At 37.0% G+C, this 26,611-nt stretch overlaps 1 protein-coding gene across 6 annotated transcripts in view; it reads right to left on the bottom strand.

The window, feature by feature from the left end:
* CDK14 (cyclin dependent kinase 14) overlaps window positions 1-26,611 on the bottom strand; it is a 342,956-nt gene that overhangs the window by 92,221 nt on the left and 224,124 nt on the right. For all 6 annotated transcript variants that reach the window (XM_015618267.3, XM_033511841.1, XM_015618268.3 and 3 more), the window contains 2 exons: window positions 8,160-8,299; window positions 3,838-3,984 (listed from right to left, as the gene is read on the bottom strand). In XM_015618267.3, coding sequence (XP_015473753.1) covers window positions 3,869-3,984; window positions 8,160-8,299 — 256 coding nt within the window. In that variant the 3' untranslated portion in view covers window positions 3,838-3,868. The remainder of the gene's footprint in view (window positions 1-3,837; window positions 3,985-8,159; window positions 8,300-26,611) is intronic.

The following is a 26,611-nucleotide window of genomic DNA, read 5'->3' as shown; positions in this document are numbered from 1 at the left end:
AACACATCTCGTGTCTCTGGTCCACCAATGGGAACTGGGGATTATAAATCACCACAAGAAAACATCACGTGCTATCTGGTATCAGGTAATGCCTTGTCTTTTCAATTACTATTTGACTCATCCTTTCCAGAGAGGAACAAGCTTTAGCCATGTATTCCACTAGCCAAATGAAAACAGAGCTCTAGAGTTTCATAGGGTCCATTCTTGTCTCAAAAAACCAGATTTGTAAAGATGGATGACTTTAGTATATACAGTGTAACTCAACACGACATGTAGAGATGAGGAATGCTTCTACAGAGATGCTTCCTCCCCATGGAGAAAAAAATATCAATGAAAACCATCAGGCGCAAAATAAAAAAAACATTTCTTTTTATCACAAAACTTTGAAGGTTCATAGATATGGTCAACAGACCCCATCTAATTCAGAGCTGACCGATTCTTCTGTGTGCAGTGATGCTTATTTACCACTTATTTGCTAATTTTCTCCAGTAGAGAGCAGCCTCAGCATTGACCTTGCTAACTCCAAATGTCAGGATTTTCCCCATGGGCACTGTCTCTTCTTGGAGCCCAAGACAATGACACAGTGTGGTCTGCAAAGACCCTATTAGTAGTCCAAGTGTGACAGATGTTATCTAAGATGTTATCTATTCAGAAACATGTCCTAGGCTACTGCTTTTTCAATTGGTAAGTTGATTTGTGAGTTTCAGACAGGGAGCTGAAGCACTACAGCATTTAAAGACAGCAAAAATTCTCAGAGATTCACCAGTTTCTGAGGGCTTAAGACAACCTCTAATCAATGATGGAGTCAATTACAAATTTACTGCCTTAGTCCCTCTCCTTCATCAATCTGCCAGAGACTGCTGCTTCCAAAGTTAGCAGATGATGTCCCAGACATTTTTTCCCTCATCTTTTTGCCTTCCAAAAAAGGGAGGGAGGGAGGGAGGGAGGGAAATAAGAGAAGAATTTTCTTCAGCATCAGGTTCTGGAGGTGGTTGAAGATGGTTCCTTGTTTGTGGCTCTTTGTGGGTTTCTCTAGTAAATTCCTTTACTATGTATAAATGCATAAAAAGATACAAAAAATAAAGCCTTTCCTTTGCAAATGTGTTAGAGGATTTAGTGAGCAACTATCTACAGATTTTTCTTTCACAGCTTCCTGGAGGATATTGGAACACCTCAAAATTCCAGCCCTTCCTAACTTCCCTGCCACCTCTATATATTCATAAAGTCAGCCCACAAAGTTGAGTGAAACACATATGTAACTAACTCGTCCAGGAGACAAGCTAGAAACATTTGTTCACTATGGTTGGATTTTTTTTACAGTCAGATATATTTCCTTGAAATATTTGCCTCTTCTCATTTACCTTTATCCCACTAGTTGGGATGCAATCTGATCATGCTTGTTGACATTTTAACATCTTGTACTGTTTGCCTCCATCTCTCTAACTCTACTTGCTTTGTTTACCTGTTAACTTCATGGCCCTGGAGAACTACTGCTATCTTTCCTTTTTCTATTCATGCATCTTTTTGCTTCCCAGAGCCTTGTGAATTGAGACTTTGACAGAATATATTGTAATAAATACTCCTAATGCTACTCTCCTGCTGACTGCAACTCCAATATTCTGCTAGAGTAACTGACTCATAACTCATCCATTTTACTGACTGAACATCCTGCTTGCCAGTCACTACTCTACTGTTTAAAATCACAGCCACCTGCCATTCACCGGATCTTCTTTTCACATTGCCAAAACTGCAGTCTCTTTTCCCAACTCCTTTCATTTTCCACCCTGACTCACACCTCTACCTGCTTGGTAATCTCATCCATTCTAATAATTCCTGACTCAAATCCCTTTTCCATGTCCACAGTTCTCCTGCTTCCTTATGAATTTTAGTTCCATCTCATTGATCCCCAGCTCTCCACATGGTACAAGGACCTCTGTTTGGTACTAATATTTTTCCAGCATTACCTGCTGGTCTCCATCTCATGGCACAAGACAAATACTACAGTAGGGAGCTGATATGCTGATATGATGTTATTGTACTGTAAGCACCTAACAGAAAAAAGTCCCAAGCCACAGTGGAAAAATGTAATCAATAATCTACACATCACAACACCTGCTAAGTGGTTTCTGACCTTTCACAATGAAATATGCTTTTCTGTATTAAAACTGTGGTTGAGCAGCCATAACATTACAGTGCTCTATGTAAAGGGTACATTTGGTTTTCTCTTTCTGTTCACACATAAAATTTTAGAGCAGTAATTTGTACCTGCTCAAATAGATATTCAGTATGAATGATCCAATGGTTCTTTTATACTGTTTTACATACTCATTTGCAAAAACCTTCCATAGTATATTTTATAAATGAAAAATTGCATTTATTTGGAAGCAACAGAAAGGAGATTCTGTACATGAGAATTGAGATTCTGTACATAAGCTTCTACACAAAAGGTCTTTAGCACAGATGGGCACATTCTAAATATACTTTAGATGGATGATATGTCACGTTAGAACAGACAAGGTTGAAGAGATGTCTGCAGGGACACAGCCCCAGGAAAAAGTAGGGATTAGCTTGTCAATAAAGATGTAAACAGACTGCTCTGAGGCAGCCTCATTTATGACATTAGAGAATTTTAAATGGTTTGTTGGTGAAGAGCTTGTGCAAAAACTGGGGCAGGCTGTCAGCACCAAAATCCATTCATTCCAGTTTTTCAGTAGTTACTGCCTGTCAGCCAAAGACACTATAACATTACTGGGTTAAAAAACCCAATTGTACATATGCATACAACAGTAAACCCAAATGTAATTCATCAGAGAAAGTTATATCTGATACTGTAAAAAACAGACTTAGCTAAATATAGACATCATGTGAATATCGACTACATTTATAGGAGACTGTATTTTCAAATAGGTATATGAGCAGCAAATGCATTTATCTCAGCTCCTAGAACTTCTGTAACAAACTGTTATAATGGACTCAACATGCAAAAAGCAACTGTGTTTTTAAAAAGAAACAAGAAAAAAAAAGGCAGCCCTTGCTGCTCTTGAATGAAAAGAAACTGCTCTATAGGTATTTTGTGAAACACTGTGGTATGAAACCATTCAGAGAAGCATTATAAGCAAAGCAACTATATAAAGAAATACTGCTAATGTGGAAGAGTCTGCCAAGTGTTAAATCCCACTGAACAAACACTGGGGAGGTGCATACAGGCAGAAGATAATCAATGTCTTGATATAGCTCCACCATTCCCTTGCTGTAATTTGGAGAGCAGCCTCTCTATTCACCTGACCTTCCCAAGTTCTGCTCTGCTCTTAAAATATCAGAAGTCATATTACATGCTGTTTCATTGCCAAGCAACAGTGGGTAAACAAAACTAGCATTAGTAGATCTGGTAATATAGCTCATAATTGCTAAAATGACAGCACCTCTCTCTTTTTCAAGAACATCCTTCTGCTACCAAGACTACCAACCTACTAAATAACAGAATCATAGAATGGTTAGGGTTGTGAGTGACCTTAAATCATAGAATCATAGAATTTCTCCTCCTTGCCCCAAAGTTTAACAGAACTGGCAAGAGGTATTTTTTCTCCACCTATTTTACCAGGGGGAAATCAGTCCAAATTAAAGGCAAACTATTATTTAATATAGTAGCTTATATAACTTCTGTAATGCTTTCAGCCTGTCAGTGACACTCATTCCTGAGAACTTACTCTTCATATGGACTGTAAAACTGTGAAAACAGAGTATCAGCCTGCATATGGATGTGCAGCTGTATTTTGTTTCTCTAAAGATAACTAAAGAGCATATTCAAATACATCCTTTCCAATAATCATGTCTTACCTGCATCTTCAGTTGTGAACATAGGTATTCTTCAGTGTTTGCTGTTTGATACACCCTTGCCATAACTATTGTTTTTTCCAAAGGCTCTCATGCTTTCTCCAGTTTCTGGCTGTAATCTTACATTCGGTACAGTAAAAATAGAAGACACTGTAAAAAAAAGAGTGTCAGTTCAGAAACTTCAATGTCTTTTTGCAATAAAAGCAATAATATAAAAAGAATTTATATTAATTATTAATATTAATATAATAATTAAGTTATAACTAATGTAATGTATAATATATAATTAATATACCATTACTATAACAATTAATCTATAATAATTAAAAATTAATATGGCAAACACAACACATTAAATATATATACCACCTATTTCTGCAAGTAAGTACTGTACAAATTCTGAATTGAAAGAAGCTGAATGCATTATGATGGAAATTGTATGATGCAAACATTCATAGCTACATGCATTTCCAAAAAACACCCATTTATTTCCACATTGTGTGTGTTTATTTGTCCTCTACACCAGCATACAATTAATAACTTTCACTTTCAAATTTCTGCTGAGAAAACTTAGAAATAAGAAGGTAAAACATGCAGCAAGGTTTTTCAGTATTATGATATCACATATTACATCTTCAGAATCTAGATATCAGTAGAATTTAACTGTCTTGTTTGCCTTTCTTTTTTGAATTACTAAAGACAACTAGGCTTGTTAAAAATATCCCAACAACTCAAAAATCTTTTACATGAAGCAATCCCCCTTCACATGAGCTAGAAAAACCTTGATGACTTGAATGTCACACCAGGCAACTAGTTACTAGGAGGCATGATGATAATAATCACAGGAATCAAAATGCAAATGGTTAAGAACTAACATATTGATAATATGAAAACTCATTTTTACTTAGGATAACTCAATCTGATGGAGAAAAATCAATAACTTTTAATTCCTCCTGAAAACAAACTTTCATATAACAATATGAGAGCTGCCACTGCATGAGTCCATAAGGAAATGTTAAAGAACTAATCAGGGCCATAAGAGTTTTCTTTTTTGCACTAACAACTGGCATACATATAATTTTCTAGAACTACTTTTTCATCTGTGTCTTTAAAAGACCTGGCTATTGCTTTACGCACAGACCTTCCCACTGTAGTTTGACATCTCAACTTGCATTTCTTACTCTGCAGATATTTTATACAAATAGATGAATATGAGCTCTCAAATATAAAAGTAGAAAAGTGGAAGGATGGATTTTTTGGGGGGGTTTTGTTTTGTTTTGTTTTTTGTAAATAGAAAATAACAAGTACACATATTTAGTAAAAAGGATTGATATTTGGATTACTATTCAATTTTCAGATGAATGAAAGCTATGCTGCATCATAAATTGAGCTGTACTCCTAGACAAGGTTTTTTTAGCAGAACTGCACTACTCTTACCTTTTGAATGTACTATTTTCAAAAATTGAAAGTGGCTACCTTTTAGACAGAGCTTATCTGGAAACTGAACTTCCAACCCAACTGATATTGTGCCTTGACTTGAAACTAAGCCAAGTAAAAAAAGCAAAATTGTGCTTCTCACATAAACTAACTTTGCACATGTTTTTAAAATAAACCCCATTAAAAAATTCTACTGTAAAATATTACATAGAATACAAATAAATAGTACTAAAGGTCAAAACCAGAACAAAAAAATAAACACTTCATTTTCACTTTTTCAGTACAGACAGAGTCACCATACTTTTGTGAAATACAGTGATTCCAAGGAAATAATTTTCTGATGGAAAAATCATTTGACTGATTCATCCTGTTAGCTTTTCTACCCACATATGAATCTTTCCCTCGTTTTACATGCTAAATCCCCAAATTTACAATTCAGCATTAGGAACAAATGGGACAAAATATATTCCATGATGAATAATATTCACAACAGAGATTTGCAAAATCACAGTGGTGTCCAAATTAGATAGCAGTAATTTTGTTTGTACATAAAGACTCAATATGTTTATATTTAATTAAATATCAATTGTGTTTCTTGATGTGAAATATTAGCACAGAGAACTAGAATGACAAAAACTGGTAGTTTCACTACACAGTGAACATTTTCCCAACTCACCAAAGTATATGACTTCTTTGTTTTGTAAATATGTTTACAAGTATATCCAAGTCATACTAAATAGAAATGATTGTAGTATTTGATACTGGGATTGTCCTTTCTTGCATCTGGATTTATGCTTCATAATGATTATCTACTAGACACAGAAATAGTCTTTCTGTAACTCAAAATTTTACTGGAGGCATTTAGAAGAACCTTGCTTTAAAATATAATGATTTTTCATCTTTATTCTCCCCCCTTCAAAAGGTTTCACTGCTCCTGATGTTTAACGTTATGCAAAGACGTGTTTCTGCCAATGAATATCGCCTTATGGTTATGCTTCTGCAAATAACCTGCTGTGAGCTGATAAAAGGATTAATGCAGCCAAAATTCTTAATCTGTGAAATTACAAATTAAATTCTCATATTAAAAATACCACCCTGAGGTATTTTTTGTGGTTTTAATTCCCCTCTGGTGTTCTGCATACATTGTGCTTGTTAATGACTAGGACAAGACTGTCTCTGTTGGCAGCCTGCTGCAGAGTGATAATGTGTAGGCATTTACTTCACTGATAGAACTGGATTTAACCACTGACTGATAAACTAAGTGGCAAGTGGGTAATAAGTCCATATTAACAGGAAAGTACTACTGCAGAATTCAGAATTCAAAATCCTGGCTAGACTAAATCACACAGTCATAAGGATTGAGATGTCACCACTGCAGAGTGATTTTTGTTTTCCATTTAGTGGAAATACGATAAATGAACTGGCATCCTTGGTGTTTCATTAGTCCAAATGAAGAGAATCTCTTTGCATCAGTTTCTGCAAAGGCAGACTTTCAACAGCAGCTGCCTTGATTTACACTGAACATTTAAATTTTCTGCTTATTGAGTACCACAGTCAGCAAACTGAGTGGTGGGTCACCATGGCAGAGGAGGAAACTGGTAATCTTTTTGCAGAGCCAGAACACTATCTATGACAATAATGTACAGAAATTCTTGGTGCAGAAATTATTTTTGTTTTAATGTTCATATTCTACAAATGTAAGAGTGCTCTTCAGAGCAGAGCTGGGAGTAGGATACTTGGACTGCGAAGCCACAGAACAAGCTCAGAATGTGACTACTACAGCTGTTGAGGATGGAAAAGATAAACTTTAAGAAGACAAAAGTTTTTTGTACTGACAGTGCTGTAAACATATTCTATTTTGGATGAATATTCAAAAAGAGAGCTTAGTTTTTAGAAGCAAACTTTTAAATCAGTCATAGTTACACAGTGTAATGGAACATACACTTGTTCCATTGTTGCATCCCTGAACTTTCTGCCTTGAGGTACTGGATTTAGATCTTTTGCTAATTGGATGCATGTTTGAAAAGAGAAAAGAACATACAATGCTGTAATGAAAGCATGTGTCTCTTCACCATATTGCATTAAAGCAAAATGATGACGGTTATTCCCTTGTGAAACCTTTTTTTAATAACAGAACCTTCTCCAAATAAAAAAATATCATCGATGATACTGTTTTTTCCCTAGAATAAATAGTTGTGTGCTTTTAACACTGAAAAACAACATACAGACATACAATATAAAGGATTTAAAATTACTAAAAAGATACACACAATGATAGGAACATTTCTGCCAAATCAGTTGGAATCTATTCTGTTTAATAAAAGAGGTAAAGGGATGTATGTAAATAGTGAAAGCATTCTTAGTTAAGAATATCATCTGCCATCCTCTTTGTATACAGTGTAATTCAGCAAATTAACTGATTGTTTACTTTGTGTTTCCCAGACTTCTGAATGCCGAGTCCTTTCTTAAAGGTTACTGTTATAACACATAGAGATTCTGTGAATCAAACACAGCTGGATTTTTATCCTGTCTGCTGCAGCTAGTTAAGAAGTACTGTATGTTATAAAGTGAAAAGCACTAAATATGTAAATTGCATTTTTCCTTTTGCTTTATGACAATTCAGAGAATTCTATTGGCTCCACACATAATCAAATACAAAGATAGCAGGCTGCAGACTGCACAGCAGAGATAGCAAAAAAAAAAAAAAAAAGAAGAATCCATTCTGTCCTGTGTCAAGCTAACTATGTAATTTCAATCTACACAATTGCAGTCACGTATTTGTGTGTGGCAGTGTGTGTCCATGAAGCTGTCTGTATGTGAGGGTTAGCATCCACATCTGTCTGAACTGGAATCTTTGTTTCCAATCGGTTTGGAGGTGTTATACTCACTATCCGTCAGCTCCCATAGCCGTGGGGGCAGGTCACTGAAGTACTCGTGGCTCAGAGCTGCCTGTGCTGACAATCTGTTCTTTGGGAAACACTGGAGGAGTTTGGAGGCTAGATCTTCTGCGTGGTTCACACAGCTCAGCCTGGAACACAAACAAGAAGGTTTTTAATGGAAAACAGTACCAATATTCTGTTTACTAATTCCATCTCCAGTCAGCACAGTTGAAACACCAAGTCTTAATAGCCAGGAGCGCTACCAGGAAAACTATTCCTCAGGTTAGGGAGTTGATTAATTATTTCTGTATTGACAGCTCAAAATTCATACAAGTATTAAAGCTACAGAGCATATATTATACCATATCACATATGCCCTGCCTAGTATGCATCATGAGCAACAGAATCTTGAAAGCAACTGTTTTGATCTTTCCATTTACATTTTATTGAGTGTATTGACAAACTGAAAATTTACAGTGCTGGAAACAAACACTTGTTACCATCCAAACACATGAAATCCAAGCTTACAATAATAGCAACACTCACACAACTTTAAGAAGTATCAAATTTTAAAATCCAGTGATGTTTAACATTCAACACATTCATCATGTTTCACAAGACATTTGTCTTTCAGGAAGTACTGACTTATTACTTTTTAATATATTCATATGGCAGGGAATTGACTCTTCATTAAGTGTTAATGCAATGCAAACATTAAATTTGAGTTATCTTTTCTAAGGTTCCTACAGAAACAGACAAAACTTTGTGCTTCACTGGGAGCTAAATCCTTGGGACTATTACAAGAAAATACAATCTAAAAGTAATAGACTTGAAGATGGTAAAATGGTAATCAGCAAGACCTGGCCTGGGTCTAGTAACCTACAGCTGCCTCATAAATTTCTAAAGCCACCAAGCTTTTTGTAACATGCAATCAAAAAAATGCATGCTGAATCTTGTTGACATGATGTTGCTATTATTACTGGGAAACTTCATAAATTCAACCATGCCTTTGCTCAGCAAAAATCCCTGACTGGGCAAATGCCAAAGTCCATAAAAGTTTTTTTCAGTACATTGCTTTCCCAAAACCAGTAGCTAGTAGACTGCAGTCCAAAGTAACTTGGCATTTGAAAAAGATTATGTCAATCAATCAATTATTGATTAAAATCAATAATCCTACAGCATGTTTCATGCAATTATTCATTTTTTGCAGCTCAAGCTGACTTTCCAGAAAAGAACTCAAGAAGATGGACTAAACAGCATTATTCTTTTATTGGGCTGACATAGCATGATTTATATGAATCAGTACAGGCACAGGTGAAGACTGTCTCTTCAACAAAGAACAGAAAATGCTGGAAACACTAAATAAATAAAAAAGGTTACACAACTTTTTGTCCATGCCCATAGTAAGTATGAAAAAAAAAAAAAAAAAACAAACTAAAAAAATAAAAATCAAAAGCATATATTCTAAATTATATACTGGCATATGTATATATATGCTGATATTTGCAATCATTCAAAAAATATGCCACTGGCTGTCTTTTTAATTTCTAGCTGTATGCTAGGTGGGAATTTGAATTCTGTGCCTATCTTATCTCTTCTTGAGAACTGGCAGGATATATGTCCAGGAAGTACCAGGAATGAATTGCTTAGGAGAGCTGACCACTTTAAGACATTGTATGTCATCACTCAATCTTACAGAACTCTCAGGACTGGATTTCAGAATTGCTATTTCTGGTTAAACAGATGCTGAACTCTCGTGTTTCTGATGGGCACATTTTTTCTGGTTTAATTTTCAGTTTGTGACAAAAGAAAAACACCTTGAATGAAAGACTCATTGCTTAGAAATTACATCATAAATTAGAATAATTCTAGACTATTTAAACTATCCGATTGTTGAAAATATTCAGTAAACGTTTGTGACAATTAGAGATAATTACAGATAATTTAATTACAGAACAGAGAAAAACACCAAGACAAAAGGTTATTATTAACAAAAAAAAAAAAAAGGAAAAGGAGGGGCAAATAAATATTCAAGGAGAATTGGCATTAATTCTTCTACACATCCAAAATTTCCATGTAATGGTGATTATACTGAGTCTGTGAGGCCTGAGTCCTAATCCCCCCTGCACCAATTAAACATTCTGTCAATTCATTTCACCAATGTAATTTTCCCCCACAGAGGTAGCTGCAAGCTTTTTAGGAGCTATTGTAAACCTGCTCTGTCTTGAATGAGAACTACTGTTAATTCACAAAAATGCAGTCACTTAAGTAGTGAAGTGTTACCCTCCAGTAAGAACCACACCATTCCTTAGTTTGTCCATACATATAGGGGAGATGCTAATTAGGTAAGGCAAAGCAAAGCAAAAGAAAATAACATTCAAACATCAACAAATTCTGATTTGCAGCTGAAATGATGGATGACATCTGCAGTTCCTCGAAGAGAGTGATGCTGACATTTTGACTGCATAAATGGTCACCAGTGTACCTGGCACACTGCTAAGATCTTGTTGCAAGGAATTCAGAAAAATGAATATAAATTGAAAGTGTTTTGAATAGGAATAGTTTAGAAGGCCAGTCACCTTCCCAGTTTAGACATAAAAAAGATACATGCTTACTGAAATCAGTTGAGAAACTGAAGATAAACATCAATAATCAGCAGATTATACATTAATATAAATCAAACAAAAATATCTAGGGCTGCCAAATAATCACATAAACTAACTAAATAATTATGAATAAATCAGTCATAATTAGAACTAGTTTTATAATTAATAAATAGAAAGAAGGCTAAATTCATTGCACAGCCTGCAAAAATTGTTCATTCTGCTATAATTATTACATCTACCTGCCCTGATCACATTCCAAGAAGTGCTGGGGGTGTGGGGTTGGTGTTAGTTGTTTGTAAATGCTTAGAAGATCCCAGTTGCTACATTACTGGTATTACGTTTCCAAGCATTTACAGATTTCAAACTCAGAAGGGACCATAAGGATCAAGTGTCACCTCTTGTGTAATGCAGGCCAAAGATCATTTGAGTAACTCATGGATCAAATCACCACTTTCCCCCAGCTCAGCTGGATCTTTAAAGTTCTACATTAAAATTCTAATTTTGTTTATGGAACTTTGCACAGCAATGAAAAAATTCTTCTTCAGAACTCACGTCTTCTGCAAGGTCACTTCTGGAAATCAGTGGGCACTGCAAAAATCACATGTATGTGGGCTCCTAAGGTTGTCAATATTAAAAACTGATGCCTTAGTGGAATGCATGACTAATTTGCTGCTTTGTTTAAAGACAAGCTATTCTTCACTTATGAAAAATGTACTGTATAATTATATATTAAAATTACATCTGCTACATTGGAATTGTTTGGAAAACCCTATTTAGTGCAGAACCTCAGTGGTCAGGACATTGGAACAATTGTTTTGCTTCTCTCGTTTGTTTTTGTTTGTTAGTTTTTTTTTTTTTTTTGCCAATATTGTCTTTAAAATATTCTCCTTGAAACATTAACAATTTGATTTAAGTTTGAAACTTGATTCCTTAATAGAGAAAAAGGCTAAATTTTCTGATGGGCTTCAGTAGTTAAATACCTAATACAGAAGTTAACAAAAAGAACTGAAGAAAAAAAGATTTAATTTTTAAATACACCTCTTTCAGTACGAGACAGGATGGAATTTCATACAATATGGCTTTGTGTCTAAAACATAATAGCATGTTTTGTCTCACAGCAGTTGGGCCATATAGGAACTTGGCATGCATGATATGGCAAGTCTCAATATTCACGCTTCACTTACTGTCACACTAATCACTGAGGAATAGTTACTAGCCATGACAGCATACATACTTTCAGAAAATGTGGTATACAGCAGAATACAGAGAAATCTTTGGCAATGAGCATTAAATAATATGTAGATATTGTTTGAGAAATACTGGGAATATTTTTGCACACCTACTCTGATGACATTGTGAAACACATTGATTTTCAATTTAATCACAAATGCTATATACAGCCTTAGCTCAAGAAAAATAAACACCATGTGAACCTCTCTCACTTGAAATACATATGAATCAGACTAGACTTGAGCAGTTGTAAATCTCATTGGATTACAAGAATTTGATTTAATTTCAGAAAACAGGCTTAAATGTCTTTCTACTGCAGAGGAAGGTCAGTATTTGGTCAAGCAGAACATGACTAAGATCACTGAAGTTTGGTTTAAGCTCTTAAGAAAAAAAAAAGTTTGGGGCATGTGCAGTGAACTTCTGAACTTGAGGTGATTTGCTTTTAAATGCAATGAAGAAGGCGGCTCAAATTCACATTAATAATTAAGACAAATGAGCATTAAAACAAATGGAGATATTATGCTGTCTATATGCTCCTAGCAGCATGAGGTAAATACTTCCCAAAGCTAAAATAGTTCACTGTGCACATTTTCCATGTGAAGATATGACTCTTGCAGTGTATCATTAATTCATTTCTCAACTGGCATTTATAGCATGGTCTAAAGGAGTGAGGCACCCTTTGGAAATTTCAGCTGTTTCTTTATTCTAAGCAAGCTCCTGCAACCTGAAGTGCTGAAAGACAAAACCACAGTTAACCTGACCAATCACACTGTTTAGCAGAGCTTAAAGTTTAATGGTATGAAGAGAACTAACAAATTGGTGTGAATCGGGCAGGCCACGTGGCAAGCCTCACAGCTCAGAGGATGCTCTGGTCCCCTCAACAGGGCTCCTGTACAACCCCACCTCCCAGCACAACACCACAATGGTTGTATTCCACATTTTCACCCAGGTCTGCTCGAGGACAGCAGCCTTTTCCCCTCATCCCAGGCTTTAGCCTCTCCTGAGTTCTGCACACAGCTGTACAACACCATGAATTGTAGTTAACACGTTCTTTGCAAATGCATTGTCTTCCAACCAGCTGACACAGAAGTGCCCACGTGTGCCTTGATTTGTACCTCTGAATATACACGTGCTCCCAGTAGCAGCAGCTACGTGAAACACGAATCAGAGCAGGGCCTACCCGACTCATATTTCGTTTTTACCAACTCCAGCAGCTTTTTCTGTTGTTACCACCATGCAGAGAACACCTACTGTCTTCAAAGGCCCGACGTGCCAGCTGCAGCGTGCAGGAGCCGCTTCCCTAACGTGCCTGGCGGGCCTCCATGGAGCTTTTGTAGAGTTTATTTAGCCATCAATAAACCACCACAACAAGTGAACACAAGTTTTGATGCGAGGCTTTTAGCTTTTGATACAGATGAAGGCATAAAGGAGTACCTCAAGATGAGAATCTAACAGAGCAAAGATGTTACCATTTTTTCAGTGTTTTACACGAAGGGTATTGAGGACTTAAACTGATGAACAAAGAGAGACAAAACCATTTGAAGGCTCACTGAAGCAGTGTTTTACTTGTTGCTGATCAATCTCAAAACACAGAATTTGCTCTACAGCACAATATAGAGGTAATTCAAGCCAAACTGTAGAGTAAATAATACAATCAAACAGAGCCAATGTGACACGTCACTGTTGAGACTGTACCCCACACCTGCATAGGGGGCTGCCAACAGTTCTGCCACATTCCTTAGAAAAGACATGTCTCCAAACACCTGGTGCCCCTCTTGCTCTTCCCAAATTGAGATGCTGGCAACAGTTTAGATTTAGAAACACTGAGCTCTCTAAAGAGTGGAAAAAACAGTCTCCAGGCTACCTAGACTACCACTTTAATTGTACTCTTTTAACCAGCCCGTGAATAGAAGCAAGATTACCACATTAGCACAACATCCTGCTCTTGAAGGAGCTAGGCTGGGACAAAGCCTGGGTATAACATGTGAAACATGGCTGTAGTGCTCCCAGTGTCTGTCCTTGCTCTGTGTTCCTGCACAACACTGCATGCCACAGTCTTCACACCATCGTGGTTTCCATGGTGCTGTATGAAATGATCATCTTGAAAATTTAAAAATTAGTTTGATTCCCTTTAATTATATTACCATATTACAGCATCAGAAGGCTTATCTACTGAAGTATTGAAAAGGTGGTCAAAATATTTATTATTACAATAAAAGCCATGACAACCAATGATAAGCATTCACTGATACGGAACAGAGATGAAAATAAAGAGTGTCAATGTCAGATGCCTTGGCATTGCTGAGGTCAGAGCCCCATTTGGAAAGCTGAGGAGGTAAGCTCATTCAGTGCATTCCAGGAGGGTAATGATAACCCTGGCCCATCTGAACTAATTCTCACTTGGCAGTTGCACAGATGCCATGAGTTGGAAAGCAGACAAGATAAATAGCATTTCATGAAATAAGGTGAACGTAACAAAGGTTCTAACAGTATAGAAAACTAGGTTTTCTATTTTAATTAATATAAATTTAGTCCTAGGTACATAGTGGCGTATAGTTGGTAAATTTTTAAAACAATCTACTGAACCAGTAGGTAAACCAAAATTATAGTTGCAGCTCTTGAACTTCTCAGAACAGAGAATTAAGGTGCTTAAACTGCTCATGAATCATGTTAGGCTTTAGAGACTCAGTTTGGTCACACCTAAGCTAGACAATGAACTGATCCAACCTCTCAAGGCAATTCACTCATGACAATGGCCATTCTGCTCAATTACAACTTGGTCATTTCCATGTGTCATCACCAACTGCAACTCAAGACAAGGCTTAGATATGAGTCTATTTCTCCCTGACTCTTTTGCACTAGATTTGATGTGTTTTAGTGTCTGTTTCAGGTGTATTTCTGTATTTCTTCAACACAACAATGCTTGTGATTTCCAGCTTGGAAGGTCTGCTTCATAGAGGAAGAACATTACCACCATTACAGAACATGCCAATTTTAAAAACTGAATTTGGTTGATGTTTAAAGCCCAAGCTTAAGGACAACCAGTCAATATACAACAGAACTAAAAGTATCCAAAGTTTTGTGAGAGGTATCCAGCCTAGCTTTTTCTCTGATACCTCAGAATAAATATGCTGAGCTATGTTGAGCAATGAAAAGCTGGGTTTCCAAAGAAACCCAGCACCAACTATTAAGAGCTTTGGGCAGGAAGACTGCTTATACTGTTCACTGACAATATTGCAGATATTTTTCCTACTTGTTTCTTCCAACTCTGATGCAGAGTAAGGTTTACATTTGATGCTCGGCATCTTTTTTCCAAAATAATATATGCTGGAGCATCAAATGAATCAAGAAGTATGGAGTCTACATGATAGACACTAAAGTGAAGAAAGGTTTATTTAAACAGCAAACATTCAATGTATGTGCAGTGATAATATACCCTAAACTAGTGAGAATGTGGTGTTCTGTGATATGATCACATAACTTCCTTAATTCCTAGGAATTCTGAGTCTGTGATAGTCTAAGCAGCATGACTGCTGGGTACAGTGTTTTGCTACTGTTTAAAATCAGAACTAAGTAATGAAACTAAAAGAAGACTACCTTAAGTAATTCACATTATTTCACTCAGTTTTCCTCAGTTTCTCTTAGACACAGGTATTTCCCAGAAAAAGTATTTTCTAAGAAATTTTAATTAGAACATGCCTTACTATTTTGTCTCAGAAACAATTTAGCAATTACTTCTTTTTGATTTTATGTGCCACCAGCAATCAACTATTTTAATTCTTTCAGCATCCCAATTAGCCCAGTATTAAAGATACCAATTATGGAAGACACAGTACACTACTTACACCACGACAGACCACTACTGAATATGCCAGGTTTATAGTTTACTGGAAGATCTTTGTTTGCTCCAAGTGCAATTAATGAAGAAAAACAACACAGTGGTGACATCTAGTCAGAAGCTTTTGATTATTCTGAAATTCTTTAAAGGGTGTGAATCTTCTGATCAGGGTGAATGTTTTTTAAAGGCTGTCTGTGTGCACCTCAGCAAGTTGAACAGAATAACCCTGGAAAATAAACAGAGCTTAAAATAATTACTAACACCGCAATCATTTTATGAGCTATTATTTCACCAGAAAATGGAGAAAATATAACTTTAATCCTGAGCAAAACTCTTCAAGGTTTATGTTCTCTATAAACCTTTCACTGAGAACTGAAAATATAAGTTAGTAATGCAATAAATGCCCTAACAAATATATCAGATTTTTCACTTAATGCTTTTTACAGGCTTAAACCAAACTGAGTGAAAGAAAATCACCTTTTACAGTCTGACTCTTAAAGGAAGAATGCCTTTCTGTTATGCTTTTTAAAATAAGGCATGGTGAATTTATATCAACTTCAGTGAATCTTGGGGCATGATAAAAGGAAGAAAATACAGCAGTGGAGTTTACATTCCATAGTATTCTTTCTTCACATATTTATTTCCTCACTGGCTGGACACAAGCAAAAAAAAAAAAAAATTAAAAAAAAAAAGGAGGGAATAACCCCACCCTCAACAGAGAAATAGCTGAAATAAACCTTTGGCATACAATGCAGTCAAAGCCCTGTGTTTTTCCTCATCCCACCCTTGACAACTTGAATTGCTTCTCTCCAAATAAATCCATGCAAAAGATATTCTGAGAAAAAATAAAAGAAACAAATTCTGAATTTCAAATTTGTCAAGTGGGTGCATCCATTAAGGAACTAAACAAAGTCCTCCTTATTTTCCCTTATCCAGCTGTCTTTCTGGGCCTATTACCTTTAGAAAACAAGCAAAACAAAGACAGAACTAAGTGCTAGTAAATAAACATTAATACTGCTCTATGAATCTCTATCCTCTTGTCTGATATTTTACCATCTTGGGTTTAAGAAGTTTTAATTTCATTCTAATGTAAATAAGAACTGGTTTGTTTGCTCAGTACTTCAACAAGAATTTGCTACAAGGCTGCAGCATGCAGGCAGTGCCCTGGGAAGGGTGACCTTGCTTTAGTCAGGGAAGCCAAAGATCATTTATCAGAGTTAACCTACAATCTGTCTTGCTGGGGCCTCAGATCTGTCAACCTCTTGGAAGCAGCTACTTGCCCTGTCCTCCCACTGCTGCCTAAAACATGGCATGGGGCTGATCTTTTCTATTGCTGTATACCTCTCAGCTAATAAAATATATTTTTGTGGCTATGGAACTAACAGGAGTATTTTGTATTTATTTATACAGCTCATTAAAGGCGGATAGAGATTTGGAGGCAGAGAGAATGCCCCAAGCCTGGAAAGCTCAGGAAGACAGACCCCAGGCATATGCATGTATTTAACTTTATGCAGATGAGTTGCCTGGCTGAACCCAATGAGACTGAGCAATTATGTAAAAGCAGGCATCTTGGTCTTTTTGCAACTATACTCCTAAGCTAAGACACGAGAGGGAAATGATGCAGGACTAGTAAATACTGAGAGGAAGAGACTGAAATGGTTGCAATGAGAGCATATGGACAGCATATTCAAGCTATGCAGTCAAGAACATTTAATTATGTATTATTATGTCTGTATTCAGACACATCACATAGAACTAGATTTAGACAGTCCAACATCACATAGACCTAGCTGTAGCTCCCTGACCCTCAGGCACTTGGTTCAGGTGACATCAAGAGAGAACACAGGGTAGGACACCCATTCATGCCAGCACTGCGGTGTAGAAAGTGCCATTCCTTCTCCAGACCCACTCTCCTGATTTGTGTGATAGCACACCACCTTCTCTTTACATTAATGGAGATAGAAACTTTCTAAAGTGAACTTTAGCTCCTCTTTGAGTAGGGAGAACCAGTCAGACTGAAAATCCAGTGTCTGACACCAAAGGCAGTAATACTTGTTAAGAGACACTTATGCTTGTGTTAATGTATGAACTTGACTTTGAACTTGAACAGGGGGGAAAAAACCCTAAGTTTCTTATGCAAGAACCACCATGAAAGGAGAAAACAGTAATCTCTCTAGTATGGAATTTGGAGAAAATGTAACATTATTTTGCATTGGGGTTTTTTGTTTTTTTTAATGGGAACATTACATATCCACACATACCTGTATTGAAGTGTCTTCCTAAAAAGTTGCTTGAATTTAACATACGAGTTTATGCTTTTTATCTATAAACATCTTTGTGACTTGGAAGTCACAAACTCCATCTATTTTATCTAACAATTACTGAAATACATGGTTCTTAAGTGTGAGGATGTAGTGCTGACACTCAGAAATTGGTTTGCAGTAGGGAAGAACTCAACCCTGAACTATTTTTGCAAATCCTATCCTGTCAAAGTATCATGAAAGAGAGACAGCTAAGCAGGGAGTTACTGCTATTTAGGCATAAATCAGCATAGGTGTTTTAAGAACTAAAATAAAATTTTTTCTCTATAACAGTGACCACTAAAGATCAGATTTCCCAAAGAGCCAGCTACCACTAAAAAGTGACTGCCAGCAGAGCTCAGGTCACTTCTAACAACCCAAAAAAGCAAGTAGATTCTCAAAAGATATTGCACACATGGAATTGTGGAATCCATGGAGCTCTGGTCATGTGTGCTGTCATTGAATTGGATGGGCAGGTAAATAAACATCTGGGTCTCATTTTAGGGTGTTAAATGAACATTAAGCTTTTGTAAAGGCAGATATTTGAGGCTGACAAGTTCTGGCAGATTCCAAACTGAGAACAAGAAGCCTGGAGCTAGGGACCACAAACAACTGATAAATTCACTAAGCATAAGCCCATCTGATTCCTAGAGAGGAAGTCAGCAGTCATGAGACTGCCTGACTAGGGGACATGAGAAAGCTTAAATATGAGAACTGGATCACTGACATAAAAATAGGGAACAGCAGCTTTGTGAAGAAAGAGAAGAAGAGGCAAAATTATGGAGAATTTTGAAAAGGATAAGAAGGAGCTCAAAAATGATGGAGTAAAACAGCCAGTGTTGGGATGAGAATTAAACAATACACAAAAAAATAAATTGAATTTACTGGTTGCTTGTTATATGATCTGAAGAAGGATGTTGATCAAGAGAGAACGAGGAGTCTATTATGATAATCAAGATCAGAGTGACAAAGTTGGTTGGGAAGACAAGAAAGTATCTTGGAAAAGCTGGAAAGAAAAAAAGGTAAAACGTATATGTCATTCTGGATGCACAGGATAGGGATATTTCTTATTTTTCTGCTCCTAAGGCTTTAGGCCTAAGTGACAAAGAATCCAAGCAGAACAGTGTCAGTAGGGAGTTCACTAGGAATATGCTCAGGTGTACTCAGGGCATAGCAGGAATCTCTCAACTGAATCCTTACTGCTGGATTGAGCAGGTCTAGGGAAAGAGCCTGACTGCTCAACTGCTGAGTGTCCACAGTGCCCCTGGATTATCTGCCCTGTGTCAGCAGCATGCTCCAAACTCTCTCCTGGACACAGTCCAGGGAACAACTCACGCCAGGTGTCAGCAGCATGCTCCAAACTCTCTCCTGGACACAGTCCAGGGAACAACTCACGCCAGGGACCATTCCCAGAACACAGAACATTCTATGCTCCTACAAGCAAGGTATGCCATATATTACAGTAGAAAACACAATTCCTATGGTCTGCAACATTGTCTTCCTTTATTCTGGAAATTTTGATTTAAAAACCTGAGGCTGAACAACCCCAAAATAACAACTGCACCTGCAGCTGCATGGGGACCACAAAAAGCCCACAGGAGATGCATGCCCAAGTGTTACTTAGCACAGCTGTAGCCAAGGTCTGCCACATGGCCTCAGGGCCAGCAGACAGTCCCTGGCTCTGCTTTAGTTTGCAGTACAGATGTGGGCTGTAGCTGACAGAAAAATGATATTCACCAAACACTATCTGTCAACATCTCGGGAAAATTCATGCTCTCACGGCTGCCGAATAAAGCTTGACTCAAGGGCGCTGTAAGGATCAAATATGAAAGAAATAAAAGGAATGTAACAGTATTCTGCAAAAGTTAAAATGCTGAAGGGAGGCAAATAATGGTCCAGAGCATGATTTTTTTGTGTCAGGGTGGTGAAATTAATTTGAGGCACACTAGCAGTATTTAATAATAAACAGAACTTTAAAATTGCCATAAAATCTAACCAAAGAAGGCAACGCAAAAGTGATGGTCCGTTCTTAACATGCAATGATGTCAGAGTGAAAATCATAAATTAAACCTACTTCTACAAGATTTCTTTACCAGAGACCACAGACATCCAAATATCCGTACCACAGATACCCAAACGGTATCAATCTTTTAAAACTATTCTGTATTCCCAAACATACGGACAAAAAAGCAAACAATACATTTAAAAGAATGTGACAGAAATAAAAATTTTACTTTTTCAATTTAAATTCTCCACAGTAGGATTCTGAGTTTATAAACTGAACATGAAAAATTAGGTCCTTTATTCATTTGTATTTTCAGCCTCCTGTTGCAGCAGTGATCATAAAACAAACACACCTGGCATCTTTATTATTTTATTCACTGAAGGATTTAGCTGGACAAACATCACAAAGATGGTGGCTGTTTTCATTGAATTTATGATCAAATATGCTCCAGCACAAGATCAATTCTGTTACATCAATTATTATGAGATGTGAATAATTTAACAGAAAGTTGTCTATTTATAAATCAGATCTTAGGGAAAGAAATTCAGCTGAGGAAGCAGCCAGTGGATATACACTGTATTACAGAATTTAAAAGAATGCAGGCTTTTTGTGAATCACATTTAGGGATAAACATTTTCATTTATATTTTGCTGTGTAGTGAACTGCTAATTCAGGCAAACAATTTCAAAATTTTATTTTAAACTTTAATTAAATTCATCTTTATCACAGGAGAATTTAAATTTACTAATGCTTTTCAAAATTACAGAATATATTTCCTATAAGGCTTAATAAAAAACAATAAACAAACTATCATCAACACCATATTTTGGGATATTTTCCACAGATTTTCACCAGAGTCTGTTGTTCAGCCTAACACCAGGAGAGTTATAATAATTTTAACACAGAATGTGTGCCTTAGGATATGGGATTGACTCAGTGCCTGAAAGAAAAAGGTCAGTTCCCTTTGGAACCACTTGCCTCTTTGCCCTCCAGCAATGACAGGTGCACCAGCCCTGTGCTGAGGCTGGTTATTCACAGTGTGTTGCTGCAGATACATAATCTAACCTCTCTGATTTAATGCATCAGCAGGGTGAGAGTCTCCCATCTTCCCGTTTTGACATGGGTCAAGCAGGCCCTGAACACATATACATGATGACCTGCTTGCAGCCAGCATCTTTCACAAATTCTCAAACAATAGCCTAAGACTTCCTTAGCTAGCTCATTTAAAGAAATCACTGATTTTAAGTATTAAAATGTTTGGCTAGCAAATAACTTAAAGTTATGAAAAAAATCATTGTTTTCACCAGTCTTCTACAATGACATGTGTTTCTGTGTCACTAATTTAAAAAAAAAAAGAAAACCAACATGAAAAAGCAAAATTCTCATTTCTCTGTACTATATGGCAGGCAAGATGTCAGAAGTCTTTAGGCAGATACGAGTCAGCACAACCAAAAATGCAGGAAAGGAAATGATTAAGATTTTCTTGAATGAATTTTGAGAGACAATCACAAGAGATGCTCATGACTGGCCATACCTGAATACCTGCAATCTTACCACAGAAAATGTGGTGGTCAAAATTACACTAAAACCCTCACATGAAACCCTCATAAAAGCCAGTATTTGCCTAAGGCAAAGATAGTTTATGATGTTTATATTGCTGCAGAAATATTAACTGTTGTCATAAGTCTTTGGCTGGCAACAGAGACAAACAGCATGAGTTTTGAGATTGACTTAAACCATCTGCAGTGGTGACAATACCCAGGAACATTATTCATATTTTTGTACTTATTGTCTGGCTGCACCATCTCTCAAAATTATCTACGTTTCTGAGACCATAAGATGAGAATCAAAGGAACTGTTCAGTTAAAGAAAAATTATCTGTAGTACAGAACAAACAGCAGAGGATAATATTGAGCCATATAAGCCAAGAGCAGTTGCTTAGCACTAAGCACTTTTGAATGCCAACCCAGTTCTCAAGTTGCCTATCATTTTCACTCTCATTTTGGAAAAAATCTACATGAAAAATGGCTACATGCAAACAATAAGAGAGACAGAAGTAAGGTCTACTTCATTTATATTACTACTTTCACAGTACGTCTTTAATTCCTTGGACAAATATTTTTTAAAAATATCTCAGAGACTCAATTTTGTCAACAATGTCATTATCTGGAGAAGAGAGATTTCAGCAGATAAGCCAACAGCACAGAACTCAAACAAGAGGGTAGAATTCAGAATGTGAGGATATAATGATGCCTGGTCCCTCTGATCAAAAAGTATTAGACTTCAAACCAAGAAATGAACACAGACACCATGGCAAAATACGAGTAACAGACTACCAAAAACATAATTCTGAGAAATTAATAAAACATTGGCATGTAGAAATGGAAGGAGAAAGAACAACTGGAAACATCTGAAGAGCTGATCAGAAAGCACTCAAAAACATTAATGAAGAACATACATAGGAAAAAAAGTCATACCTGGAAACACCAAATAAACATGTCTATCTGATATACATCTCAATATCCTAAGGAATTCTTAAGGAATTAGTGAGGATAGCAAACAAATGTAAGGCATCTTTTTAAAGTCTTTCCAGGGATTCTACATAATAGCCAGTTCTCTTTACTCATTTCTCTTCATAGGCTTATTACTGTAAATATGTTAGTAACATATCTACATTTTCTAATTTTGCTGTGCATTCTACAGTATGGTACTAGACTTGAAAAAATGCAAATATATGCCCACACTTCCTTTCTGGTTTTCAAATAAGAGAAGCTTAGCAAATATTTGTTGGCCACTGACACACAACATAGAAGGAAAGTACAGACAACAGAAACAAAAGACAATATGGAAGCAAAATTAGATTTCAGAAGAAATAAGACAAAATGGCAATCAAAAGAAGAAGTGACTAATGCAAAAGACACCATATAAATTATTTTTTTAAAGCAGACTTAATAATTGGTGGAACAAAACAACAAAAGATAACATTTGATGCAATTTCTATTTAAAAAAAACTTGCTCTGTGGACAAAATCCGAGGAGCTGGGATGTGATACACTATCCTAAAGACTGAAAACTGGCTGACAGACCATAAGCAAAGGGTAATGATGAGTGGCAATGTACTGAGTTGAAAGGGAAGTGTCCAGCTGTGTGCCAGAGGGATTAGCGTTAGTCACAGTTTTATTTAACATCTTTATTAATGACCTGGACTAAGGGATACCCTGCATACTGAATCAACTTTTAGATGACACTAAATGCTGAAATCACCACAAAAGACAAAGACATTAGTACAAAGAAACTAACAGTAGTGAGACATGTGGGCAGAAAATCTAAAAACAAGACAGAGCATAGAACATTACAAATAATTATTTCCACAGAAGAATAACACAGAAGAATAACACAGAAGAATAACACAGAAGAATAAATGGATAGGTCCAGAGTTAATGCCAACAAACAAATGCCAGATACTGAATTAAATATTGCAGAAAACAACAAAGAACATCCACATGCATTGGGGCTGTATTTTCACTGCTGTCACGGATGGGATAAGGTACAGGGCAGTAACAATGTGATTTTAGTAATGAAGCAGCATAGAGTTATTAGTATTCTGAAACAAAAATGACAAAAGCTTTTGTGGTCCAGTTTAGGAGGCTTTTTAGTATTTTTAACTGGGACAAGAGGATGTAACACAATACCTAAAGCTTAGCAACACAAAAGAGGACTTATCAGGATAAATATGGTATCAGCGATTGACTGTCAGGATAAACGTGGTATCAATGAGGTCTGTTAGGAATAATCTTCCCCCTAAGTTTTAAAAGGTATAACATTACAGCACTTTGTGGTCGCTCCAGTCTGGACGAAAGACTGGAATATAAATCAGAAAGGATTTTTCAGCTTGGCTGAAGGATAGATGGAGGGACTGCAGGGATGTTTCTCAGCGCTTGTCCCGTAGTTCCGCACGGCGAGCTGACAATCCCCGCAGCGCGGTGTGCTCAGCACCGCGCGGAGCTGCGCGCACACCAAACAGCGCTAAAGCGGGGGCAGCAAAAGATGCTTAAGTACCAACAAGCAGCTTCCGCCACCCCGAAATCAATTCAAATTAATTAAAATTAATCTCAGCATTTGCATTATAAGGAATGAATTGATCCAGGCCGCCGAGCAGGGGGATGCGCGGCAGCAGGCGCTGCTGGGCTGCGGGCGCGCCCTGGCGCGGACAGCGCGGCACTGCAGCGCCGGGGGTGGGGACACCGCCTTCCATCGCGGGCCATGTCGCCACAGGGCTCCCCGGGCCCCTCGGGAAACCGCCTGCTCATGGGAAACAGGGGGGAAAAAAGCCTGGAAAATACCAAATGGCTTTTGTTTCCAGTGCAGAAGAATCACTGCAAACCTTCAGGCGGTAGAGGCAGGTTTACATGCCTGTTTGCAAATGCCTCTAAAAAATGTTTCCATCTTTGTGTCCAGTTTCCACCCCTGCTCCCCCAGCGTGATCCGTGGCCCCTCCTGGCCCCAGCACCCCAGCGATGTGCTCACAGTGCATACAGAGCACACAGGCAGCCCACCTCTGCTCGGTGATGCCTGAAACCCTTACTGCTCCTTGGGTTTATCCAGCAGAAAGGTTTCCCAACGACAACACTAAAGCTTTTTGTTTCTATTGTGCTGGAGAGCTTGAGCGTTCCTTCAGTGGTACTACCTACTATGTTACAATGAGCCGTGCTGGTGAAGGGACAGGAGGTGAAGGGATAAAATTGACAATTAGAAGAGCGCTTTTTCTTTAATCAAAACCCAACTAAGGCAAAGATTTTCTTAAAAACCCAAACAACCGAATCCCAAACCAAAAATGCTTCCCAAGTCTCAGCTCTAAGCAATTCCATAGTCTGTGTCTGCTTGAAACAAAATACAAACTCAAGCTACATGGACTTGTATCTATTCACTCCCTTTGCTTTCTCCAGGAAGTTTTCACTGAATAACAGTCCCAAAATAGGCCAGTCCATCCTGGAATGCAACTTTTAAACACCCTGGCCTCAGAAAGGGAGGTCTCAAGTACAGAGGCCATCTTGTTAAAGGAAGAAATCCTCAGCAGTGGGACTGGTTGTGAGAATAAAGTGTTATTTATATAATAAATACAGCCATGTTGGGAACTTACAAAGTAGTAGCCCTATTTATGCAGAGCAGAATTTGTTTTCAACTGCACCTTTTCTTTCCAACCTAATTTCTCACAATACAACCCATTATGGCAGAAGGATCTGAAAAAGCTTTTTATATCCTACCAAATATACACAAGGATAATTAGTTCTCCTTTGTTATTCTTCTGTAAGGGTTTATTATTGTGGAGAAGCTTTTGCAAATTGAAAGAGGTTGCATTGCATTCTGAAGGCAGAGCTGTTCTTGGTTTTTATTGTGTAGAGATAATTGAACAGAAAAGTTGAGGAAAAAAAGGTGAAAATATAATTCATTACTAACTCAATGGGAAGATCAGATTACCACATCTTAGTTCTTTTTAGACCAGTATCTTATAATTACATTCCACAGTATGTTATGTCATAGGTGAAACTTCATACTAGATAGAAGCAAACATCACTGCAAGATTTGTTTCTTAATTTTATAAGCATTACTACAAAATTTATAGATTCCATCTTATCTAGTAAATACTCTCCCTATAATCTTTAAGTAGTCTGACAATCAGTAAAGAAATTCAGTGTTAAAGTTTCCAAAGAACTTAATTCACTGTAAGTGAAAGTTGTATTATTTGCCTCAAACGCTTCCCAAAAGTAGTCTCTAATATTAATTAATTCTATTTTAAGAATTTAAGGGGTCTGACTTACATAATGATCCTGCTGGATATCACTTTCTCATTGCTGCTCAATTCCATGCTTTTAAATAATTTCCAGTTAGACCAGGAATTAAAGAGCAATTGACTTGTGCCCAATATTGTTCCATCACCTTTCTCTGCCTTAAAAATCATCTTGTGGAAGTTGATGTTGGTCAGGTGCAATTATTTTACCCTCAAAATACTGTCTGTGACTTTTTGGAAGGTTTGGGGTTGGAGTTTTTTGCCTCTCTTCCTTTGGCCTTACAGAAGTGAAGCTGGCTCTGCAGAAACTGGAAGAGTATTATTTTTCCTCCTATTAACCTCCCCTTACATAAACAGTAATCTAATTAAAATATACATTTTGAGGTAAAAGCCTCTTTGAAGGTTTCTGAACTCATATTCTCACCCTTACATGCCATGACCTCAAAACCTATATATAAACAAGATAAAGGATCAGCCTGTACCTGAAAGATGAAATGGGGATAGTGAAACTTCATTGTGTTTAGAAAATTAGAGCTGTTCTCTTCCAGTCCAAGAGAATGAAGGTCAATGTTACTGCTGTACAGTTTCTGTGGCAATTTCTGTGGAGATTTTTCATTTATTTATTTTTTTTTTAATTGCAATTCCTTCCCTATAAAATGCAGTAATGGGAATTTGGAAAGAAAGAAAGAAAGAAA

Source organism: Parus major, chromosome 2 (genome assembly GCF_001522545.3).
Source record: "Parus major isolate Abel chromosome 2, Parus_major1.1, whole genome shotgun sequence".
NCBI lineage: Eukaryota > Metazoa > Chordata > Aves > Passeriformes > Paridae > Parus > Parus major.
Note: the sequence above shows the minus strand (reverse complement) of the source record. Positions and strands in the feature narration are given on the sequence as shown.